At 34.9% G+C, this 10,706-nt stretch overlaps 1 protein-coding gene across 1 annotated transcript in view; it reads right to left on the bottom strand.

The window, feature by feature from the left end:
* The window catches only part of LOC118750714 (SAFB-like transcription modulator), a gene marked incomplete in the record, with an annotated part of 16,439 nt that extends 7,204 nt beyond the window's left edge, over positions 1-9,235 (bottom strand). Inside the window, 2 exon segments of the mRNA XM_036485445.1 lie at positions 8,489-8,917; positions 9,051-9,235. Coding sequence (XP_036341338.1) covers positions 8,489-8,917; positions 9,051-9,170 — 549 coding nt within the window.
* Between the last annotated feature and the right edge of the window lie 1,471 nt (positions 9,236-10,706).

Here is a 10,706-nt window from a genome sequence, read left to right as displayed (position 1 = left end):
AAGGAGAGAGCACAATTTTGACATTTCATTTGGAGGGGAAGTTGCAAATTCGTGCTGGGAAAATTTTTACCAGTAAGAATTTGCAAGCAGGATTGTGGTACACGGTTGCATTTTTGTGAACATTTATTTGAATCAACGAGTTCGTTAAATTTAAAAATGAACAATCTTGTTGCGATTTACTAATGAAAGAAGTATGCTAATTTTTGTTTATTCAATTAATTTAATTAATTCCAAACATTTGAAAGGTACTCGGCTGAAAAAGCTGTATCCGTAATCGGAAGGCACTCGACACCACTATCGACATAGGAAATCCGACAGTGACTTCCACAATGAAATTGAAGCGTTTGTATGTATGTATGTATGTATGTTTATTCATTATTTTCTTAATTCATAAAAAATGTACAATAAAACAAATACATAATCTTAAAATAACAAATTCAGTAAGAAAATAGTTAATGACATAGTATGCTACAATAAAGAGCAGTGGAAATGTCATTTCATAATTGTTACATTAGTGGGGGGCATAAGTAGAAATCAAAATGTAGTTGCGAATATGATTAGTAAAGTTAAAAATTATTAAATTAAATATATGAATACAAATTTATGCATAAAAATTTAGGCAAAGCATTCAAAGCAATTTCAGAACCTACATCAAAATGTATTATGTTAAACCTTCAGCGGTAATGCATTACTTATACACTAAGGCCCACTTGCACAACGCCGAGTCATTTCCTGAACTAAGTTAATTTGATAATTTGTCAAAAACGTATGGATTTAACCCCCCATTTGACGTTAGCTCTGAGTTAAAAATATAAATTTTCGTTGTGCAAGTCAGCCTAAATAATAGGTCACAGCAAAACTTCGATACCTTCATGATTGAAGCCAAAAAGCCATATTTTCACCTCTTTGAGGAACACTGAAAGCGATCTAATAAGCTGTATATCGTCGGGTAATTTGAGAAATAATTTACAAGACACTGTGGCGTAGAAGTTTCGAAAGAGTGTGGTGCGAAAGCTCGGAATTGCTATGTTAAATAACGATCTACTTCTCAGATTGTATAGATTGTATATAGGACTTTGAGTATATCCGCTCCTCATGAAAAAAATGTTCAAAACTTTAAAGTAGTACAAATGACGCAAAGGAAGAATATTTAACTTTTTGAAGAGATCCATGGAATGTGTCATGCGCCCAACGCTACATATTCTTCGAATAAGACACTTCTGCATGACTAAAAGCGGACGAACCTTATTAGCGTATGCACCACCCCAGCAACTGATTCCGTATTGTAATTTAGAGTGGATTAACCCATGGTATACCATTATCAATAATTTGTTGGAGCACAGTTTTTTCAAACTATAGAAGGAACGTACGGCTGATAGAAGGTAAAGCTTCATAGCCGAAATATGCGAAGACCAACTTAGGCTTTGGTCTATTATAACTCCTAAATACTTAAAGTCAGGAACAACTTCGATGTTAAAGCAATTATTGTTGCAGTTAATACTATGATAAAAAGTAGCTACAGCATTTTGCTGAGTGCAATTATTAGAGCATAATATATATCGCATACAGTTCGAGGCATGAAAAGTAAATGCGTTATTTGGTATGTCTTTGTTACCAAGACTAAAATACATTAACTTCGTTTTGTTGCTTGCTACCAGCTTGTGGCCTGCAAACCAAGATCTTAGCAAATGTAAGTCGTGGTTGATATCTACAAAAAGATTAAATGAGTTGTCTGATCCGTATGCAATGGCAAGGTCGTCAGCAAAAGCAGCAACCTTCCCGATAAAAGGCAACGAGAATACTGAATTGATATAAATCAAAAACAAGATTGGTCCAAGAACCGATCCCTGGGGTACACCTAGGGTTATAAATCTGGGTTCACTCAAATAATTTTCAATTTTAACTTTTTGAACTCTGTTCGTTATGTAAGATTCAAACCATCTTAGGATGTTACCACGAAAACCAGCCGAATTTAATTTGCTCAAAAGAATAGTATGGTCAACCATGTCAAACGCTTTCGTAATATCGACGAATAAACTAGCACAACTCTTTCTTTCATCAATGGCCTTATATATAAATGAACAGAAATCTAAAAGAGCATCTTCAGTGGAGAGACCGGACCTAAAACCAAACTGCATTGGACTGAAGAAATTTATTTTATCCAGATATGCTAAAAGTCTACCCTTCACAGCTTTCTCGAAAATTTTGGTTATTGAAGATAATAAGGATATAGGTCTGTAGTTGTTTTTATCTTTTTTATTTCCTTTTTTAAAAAGAGGTATAACAGTAGCACACTTTAAGTCTTCTGGAAAAACTCCAGAGAGTATACTTAAATTAAATAAATGCTTCAGAACGTCAACAATATACAATCCTATGCTCTTTAATATTCGATTTGAAATGTTATCACTTCCACTAGAACCAGAATTTTTTAGGTTTTTGATTATGATCAGAATTTCTGAGCCGGATATGGGATCAAAGAAAAAAACTGTTACTGGGCGGGGCGAGTTCAGGATGCAATGGGTCAGTTTGACACGTACAAAAATTATAGTTGTTAAATATAGCGGGACCAGTACCCACGTTAACAAAGAAATCATTCAGCGCATTTGCAACTACCAGAGGATCCGAGACATCAGTGCCGTCCAAACTTAACACAAGCGAATCCGATTTGCTTTTTGATTTACGGTTAATAATTTGGTTTACAGCATCCCATTCTCTTCTGAGTTGTTGAAGAAAGTCAGAATAAGAAGAAATATACGTATTGGTCCTGTTTTGGTTTCCACCTGAAATGATTTAAAAAATGTACTATGCTCGAAATGCAACCATGGACGCTAGCTGGCAGTGAAGCTTGCTAATGTTTGCTAATTCCTGTTCGCGCAAAACTTAGTAAGTTTCTCTCTTTCGGAGAGTAAAGTACCTTGTTCTCTGAATTTTGTTACTGGCTAATTCTTACTGGCAGTTGCATAGCAAACACTCCTAATATTTTACAGCAGAACAAAATATTACACAAAAGATAGAGTTAAAATGGTGATTACAATAAAACACAAGTTTAATCGTTAAAACCTTTTTCTAATTTCTCTATTACTACGGGCCAATGTGTTCAGCAGAAATAATTTATACGCAAAATTCCTGTGGACGCAAGCGAAACTTGTGATTTTTGGCCATTTTTGTAAGGGGTCCCTAGGGACCCATAGGAGACGTATGTAGGTGGGTCAGGAGTTGCATTTCTTTCAATGGCGGTTCATGCCCCCTCCACGCTTACTCCCTCTTCACCCACCGCCCCTTTAACGACCGCCCTTTATGGGAGAGTTTTCCCGACTTTTCAGAAAAATTCGTATGTATGCAGTTTGATAGCCCATTCAATTTTAGTACAACAAAATGCAAATTTTATACTGCTTAAAAATCGCATTAAAATTTTGGAATTTTTTTAATGGACAGTGTTATAATTTTTTCCATACAAAAAAAAGTTGTTGAACATACTTTATATGGAAGATATTGCGTCAACGCAATTTTTAGCAGCTTCTAACATGCAATTTGTTATACTAAAATTGAATAGGCTATAAAACTACATACTTATAATTTTTCTAAAAAATCTGATTAGATATTGGAAATTAGTGCGCAAATTTTTTGAATTTTTATGACTTTTGCACAAAGTTTGGGGATTTTATTAACTGACTTAACAAAAAAGGAGAAGTGTTATCAATTCGTCGGAATATTTTTTTTAATGTATGTTATCGCATAACTTTGGACCACGTCAACCGATTTCTATAAGTCTTTTTTTAAAGGAAAGGTTTTACCTCACAGGTAGTCCTTTATTAATTTAGTCTAAATCCGATTAACGAATCATAAAGAAATTAACGATAATCCTAAATTTGTATACGAGAATTGAAGTCGGTTTTATTTTTTGTTTATAAATTACTTGTGCGATTTCAAAAATTTTCAATATGGCGCTTAAGAAGCCTAAGCGAAATGTGTTTACCAAATTTAATTGATACGGATATATCATATAAGTGGGCGGTGCCACCCGCATTCTCCTAAAATTTCTTGAAAAAATCCACTTTTTTGCTAAAGAGCGATTGTATATACAATTTTGAATAAATATTTATGAACGCATTAGCAACACTGCTTAAAAAATTCGAAATTCCGGTACATGCACACATATAATTTAAGGCCGTATTTAAGAAAAGCCGCCTAAATTCGACAATTTTTAGGCGATTGCAATAAATGGCGTATCACTTTATTTGGAAATAGATTTAATTTTAGATAGTACTCCATATTTTGAAATTGTAGAATTAAAAAAATTAAGATAAATATGGGTATTTTTAAAATTTTCTCGATAAAAATCCCAACAAGTCTAGTCCGACAATAAATTTTTATATACCATTTTAAAAGCCTATATATCCTGTTCTAAGATAATATTCGATCTTTGAAATCTTAACAAAAAAAGTCATTCAAAAACTGCTAAATCTACAATATCCTATTTTCTGACCTAAATGACCTTTAAAAAATCTATAAAAATAGGCAATATGATTTATCATAAAAACAAATAAAATTCGGGGGTAGGGTCTTGAAATTTCCAAAAAAAGCATTTTCGAGGGCACCCTAATGCATACTCAAAAAAAAAAAAATACGTATTTTGGCCATAAACCCTGCCTTTACTAAAATTGTTAATATCAGACTACATAAAAGCCAGGAACTGCATTTTCCTCTATAAACTTATACATACATACGAGAACCCCACGTTATCTGTAACTTATTTTTCCAAAGTCGGAACGTTCCTCTGACTTAATTCTGCCTTCATATAACTTTAAAAATTGTGCCAGACTGTTTTTCATTAACGCTATTCGTATTTGGAATTCTATTCCTCATGCCGTCAAAATGAAATTCTACAAAAGCAACTTTAAAATTTCCCTCCATAACTATTTCTCTTCGAGTGGATGAACGATCTAAATAAGTATTTATCTAGTCCATAATTTTTAGTTTATACATTTTATTTAGTGAGATCTAATATCATATTTTGTTTTGTTTTATTTCCTGCATTAATATTAATATTACCTCTGAATCTGTTTAGCTACATTCAAAAGACTAAGTCTTATTGTACTAATTTTAAATATAGAATTGATGAATGAATATAAGATATATTACTTACTGGATCCACAACTAGAACAGAACATCTATCGAAGTACGAATTAAGTTCATTTAAATTTTTTCCAACTACATCTAAGTACATGCATATACATTCGACCAGAAAAGGTAATTTTCGGTTCATAATTTAAAAACGAATGTTATTTTCTACTGTATGTATAGCCGAGATTATCAAATAAAAATAATGAACAAATTGAATGGAACTTCATTGATTTAGCATTATTATTATTATTGTTGGGGATAAAGCACTGCGACCTTAAGATCTATTGTGCCCCCTTCATGGATTATAGTGTGTATATTAATCCAGTAACCGAGAAACCTAAATCTATGGATTTCACTTCGCTTTTGGTTATCAGATGTTCACCTAGGTGCTCTTTGCGTTTGTGCATCAGTGCAGGACATTATTCTAAGATGTGCTGTGCAGCCTCGTTTTCCGTCATGCAAAATCTGCATCGCTCATGCGAGTAAATTCCCAGTTTAGTCAGGTGATAGTTCAGCCTGCAGGGCCCTATCAGGATTCATGTAACAATTCTTAAGTTATTCTTTGATAAGCTCATACATTCCTTGAAGCGTTTTAGGTTAAATGTTCCTAAAAGTGCTTTGGACTGCAAGGGGTCGATACACCCTTCTTCGCTAGTTTATCGGTAATTTCGTTTCCTCTCTCTCTCTTCGCCTGAGAATATGAAGAGGGGTAAGATCTAAAAGAACATCCAAGGATGCGGTTAGACAAGTTCTCATGGCTCCGGTCATGCATACGCATGCCAGCCTTTAATTGTTCCGAGTTATATAGTTCGTAAAGTGGGTCGTACTATAGTGGTGTAGATCCACTCAGTATCTTTGGTGTGCATCACCAACTCTTTACTGCCATGGACCTACACGTCATAAATGATATTACAGCTTTCTTCGCAGTTTTTAGACTATCAAGTTTATATTTCCTTGAGAATGGTACTATAGTGGTTTTTACTGGATTTACATTCAGTCCCACTTTAGTACACCATTTTCGGGTTACGTTCAGCCCCAGGTGATATGTATGTAGATGATAAAGATTATTAGTAAAAAAAAGTGTGGGTACCGGTAGGTCAGGTCTTGAAATTAGACGAATTTTATAGAGAATTTTATGAAGATTTCGAATATACGGCCCTTATTATGAGTTGCATTCGATATTCGATCTTCACTGGCTATCGAAGATCGAATGTGAAATTCGTATTAAGAGCTATGCAAGCGTGTCTAAATTTTCGTTGAGTATCGAATTCTCATCCCTGGAGGAACGTACCTTACTTATAGGACAATTATCGCTTATTTTTAGTTTTTTCTGGCATATTTTTCCCAGCCCTAGTCATAAAGTTACCGCTAAAAATTTCTTTATTTAGGCAGAAATACAGACGGATTGGCAATTGCCAGTAGACTTGCAGCTGCAGTGGAAGGTTTTCGACATTTACAGGTGTCTATTCTGGACGTTACCGATTGTTTTGTAACCGGAAATTTTTATTATCAAAAGTAAGCCCCTACCGCAACAAAATTAGCAAAAAGTGTTACCAGTTCTTGTCACAGCGATTCCACATAGGTGCGTTGGTAATGCAGTTAAATATTTAGTAATTCAGGTATGAAGATTTTAGGAAATTCTGGCATTGCATATTTCACGGGGAAATACCAACTTAGATAGCAACAAAATTTACTTGTTACAAGAGTAGACAGATTGCGAAAAGTTTTTAAAAATTGACAGGAACTTATTTACCGGTTACAGAATTTTCATTACCAGTGCAGATTGACCTGCTCAGCAGCTACAACATTTTTGTTACCAGCCCAGAATTGACCTGCTAGCGGAAGTTTACTATTTTCTCGGCTATGGAGAGGACAACTATCAAAACCTATGATGTATGTAATGTCGAATATCGACTATAGAATACATTTCCCCACCTTTGTGAAATAAGAAGTAGTATAAACTTCCTGCACATACATATTATGTAAATGCTACTTTTTTGCGTGTACTCGTATGTACCATATATGCATCTATTAGAACCATATATGTAATACTCCTATATTGGCAGTAAGAGCTAGTACCGTCCGAAAACACTACAGTACAGATATATCAATAAACACGTACGAAAGAAAAGGAACACACACATTTATAAATAAACATGTACACAACACATATACAAAACCGGCACTCAAGTACACAATACATTGACAAAAACAGTACTAGACTGTCTCGCTTTGATTTCGGAATGCTTACACATTGAGATGTTAGCTTACTATCAATATAGAACATATCAGTAAAGTAGCATTTACATATGGAAATACATATCGTGCATGAATGCTTTAGACTCCCTTTCATATTTCAACTCTGCAAAACTGTTCCAACATGTACATACATATGGGTTTTCCCAAACTGGCGTTACATCAAGCTGGTATGACAAAATGTTATAAAAGAACATTGAAAAAGTCAAAATTTTAAAAGGTTTTTCTAGATTTGCATAGCAATTAAATGTCCTTTTATTGATTAGTAAATATACGCGCTGGCGTGACGTTACGAAAAACCGAAGTGGATTTTGACTTGTGTTACAAACTTGCCAAACTTTGAGAATTGGGCAAGACTATTTGTTGAGCACCCTTGATATAAATGATGGCACCTGATAACTGCTGTTCATGTATTTATCTTCTTTGCAAAAATGATGCCAAGTTTTACAAAAGCACGACTTTTAATACTAGACTTTAAAATTCAAAGAACTTAAATGCACTAGTAGGCTAAGTTTTTTTAATAAATCTAGCTTGAAATACCTAAAGAATAGGGGCCGATGGGCTTAAGAGTGGTAGTGATCCGCCCCTTTTTCCTAGTTTTAATGGCATAACTTTTTTTTCGGAAATTAAAGGGCGGCACTTGGTGGTTTAAAAAGTGGATTTTTTAATATTTTCAAAAGCTTATATTTCGAAAAACTATTGAACCTATTTTCAAAATAAGTAACAGCCATAAATTTGTTTTTGTTTCCTAGAATGTATATAAATATATACAAATCAGTATATATCAGTATTTCAATTATCTATACCGTGTTCTTATTTTTAAAATCGGGTCAATAGTTTTCGAAATACAAGCTTTTGAAGGGTAGGGCGTCATTAAAATCAGGAATCAGGGGTTGGGTATGGAAAACTTTGTAAAAAGTAATACCTGACCCCTCGAACCCTTCACAACCCCATGGGGAACCATTCTGACACAGAAAATGTTAACTCGGGTTAAGACATCCCAAGTATTTTTCTTCAAAACACTTTTTTAATGCAAAAACCTCATTTGATATTTAGCGCCTTTCGACATTTCATAATCAATATAATTTTTTAGTTTAATTTTACTCACCTCGTCGTGTAGGAGCTTTTGCTCTTCTTCCCCAATAGTTAAATTTATTGATTCCTCATTAGACTCGCCCGCGTTTTCCTCTTCACCTTCAGGCCCATCATGATAATCCCCTTCTTCATCTGCGCCATCATTATTACCATCACCTCCTTCATCCTCGATAATTACACATTCATCATCCACATCGCCTACTTGGTCGACTTGATCGTCGTCATCGCCCTCGAATTGGTCATTTTCGTCATAGTATTCTTCCTCTCCGCCATCTTCTGTTTTAATAGGTATATCATCTTCGTCAATAGGTTCTTCTTTGATTTTAATTTCTTCAATGGGCTTTCCACCAACTTTTTTCGCTTCCATTGCTTTCTTAGGGGTGGCTTTGGTATTAGGCATAAAAAGGTATTTTGCAGGATCTAAGCCCTCACTTTTGATCGCCTAAAATAATTATTGATGTTACATATATATACACGCACATATGCAAATTCATATTTATATCTACAGCATGTGTATCGAATATTACCATCAGCCTGCATGTTTTACATACATTAGGTAATAAATTAATAAGTACCTGTTCAAGCCGCTCCACTAAAGTTGCCTTAGCGCCAGAAGTTTCTAACTTTCTTTTTTCAAGCTCTTCTTTCAAATCATAAACACGCAGTTCACTCAATTTTTTTCCAGTATCTGGCATTATTCTTTTAAAGTTTAAGATAAAATCCTTCCCTCAATTAAAATATGACGGATATGAAATACAAAATGGCGTTTTAATGACATGCAGGGTTGCTACGTACAGAAAGCATTGTAAATTGGCACTACTGCATAATCTATTACAATTTTTAGGTGTGATCGCAAACGTGAAACGTATCCACGAACGAAAGACACAAGATCACGTAAGAACGAGAGAGTGAAAAAAGTCGACTTTTTTAGCGGGTTCTACGCCATCTTGTTTCACTGGAAAAAGAAAGAAAAGTAAACAAAGCAAAGAAAACAACGAAAACTAACAGCCCTATTATGTTGCCCTCACAAAATTCACCACTCTCACTATTGTGACGTTTCTGACTACTGTGAGCTTATCCCTATGCTGGCGTAAATTCGAAAGCTCATACTCTCACAATTGTCAGAAAATTTACGATGTACGAATGAGACCCTCACAAGAGAAAAACATCCGATTTTTATTGAGCAATTGAATAATGTTTTGTTAATTTTCGTTCGCTATCAGTGCCTGTGTTATTTTTTTTTTAACTAAAAGTATATTCAGTAATGGCAGAGTTATTGCCTGTTTTTGCGGCAGTTTCGGAAGAGCTGGAGCAGGCAAAGGATTTCATTTCCATACAAACTTTTGCACCAAGTTTTGGATTGCAACTGTGTGAAGTACTGGGGCTACCCCTGCTTTGTTATTTATTTTTGAATTCGCCTAGAAAATAAATAAAATCAGTAATTATCAAAGAAATAAACAAATTGCAAAAATATTTACTGTTCCTTATGTTCTGCATCCATCTTTTGTATTTATTTTATTTACAAAACAGCTGTTAGACAGCAAAATGCTTTTCACCCCGTGTTGTGATTTTGTTGAGCTTTTTTCTTATGAGGTGTGGGCAAGAATAACCTCACAAAATAGACCTCACGAGAAATCTCACAAATTTTTCCTCACAACTCAGTTGTGAGGTTTTTTAGAATTGGGCTGTAATATTGGTCGAAATAATTGTCAACCGACGGCCGCTGTGGTTTAGTGGTAAGCAGTGCGCGCTTCCACTCCGCAGCACCAGGGTTCAAACCCTAGTCAAAGCAAGACCGCAAAAGTATAGAAAAAAGGCTTTTTATCAACAGCGGTCGTCCCTCGGCAGGCAATGGCAAACCTCCGAGTGTATTTCTGCCATGAAAAATAGCTTCTCATAAAAATACAATCGCCGTTCGGAGGCGGCGTAGAACTGTAAGTCCCTCTGCTTTGTGTGATAACATCAAGGCGCACGCAACACATCGGAGGAGAAGCTCGGCCAAATACTAATATATGTGTAAACGCCAATCTATTATTATTATTAATTGTCAACCACTTTAAGGCCCTGCGTCACATGGATGTTTTTTGATGACATCCAAGATAACTCAACTTTTGACGCACGCATATGCGGCATAACAACAACAACAACAAAAATGTGGGGAACCCGCTGATTTTTGACCAATCAAATTGAGCCGTTTTGTTTGCGGCAACGTTTTCATTGTGCCGGCTGGC

This window comes from Rhagoletis pomonella, unplaced genomic scaffold (genome assembly GCF_013731165.1).
Source record: "Rhagoletis pomonella isolate Grant_MI unplaced genomic scaffold, Rhpom_1.0 Rhpom_scaffold_00366, whole genome shotgun sequence".
NCBI classification, from domain to species: Eukaryota; Metazoa; Arthropoda; class Insecta; order Diptera; family Tephritidae; genus Rhagoletis; species Rhagoletis pomonella.
Note: the sequence above shows the minus strand (reverse complement) of the source record. Positions and strands in the feature narration are given on the sequence as shown.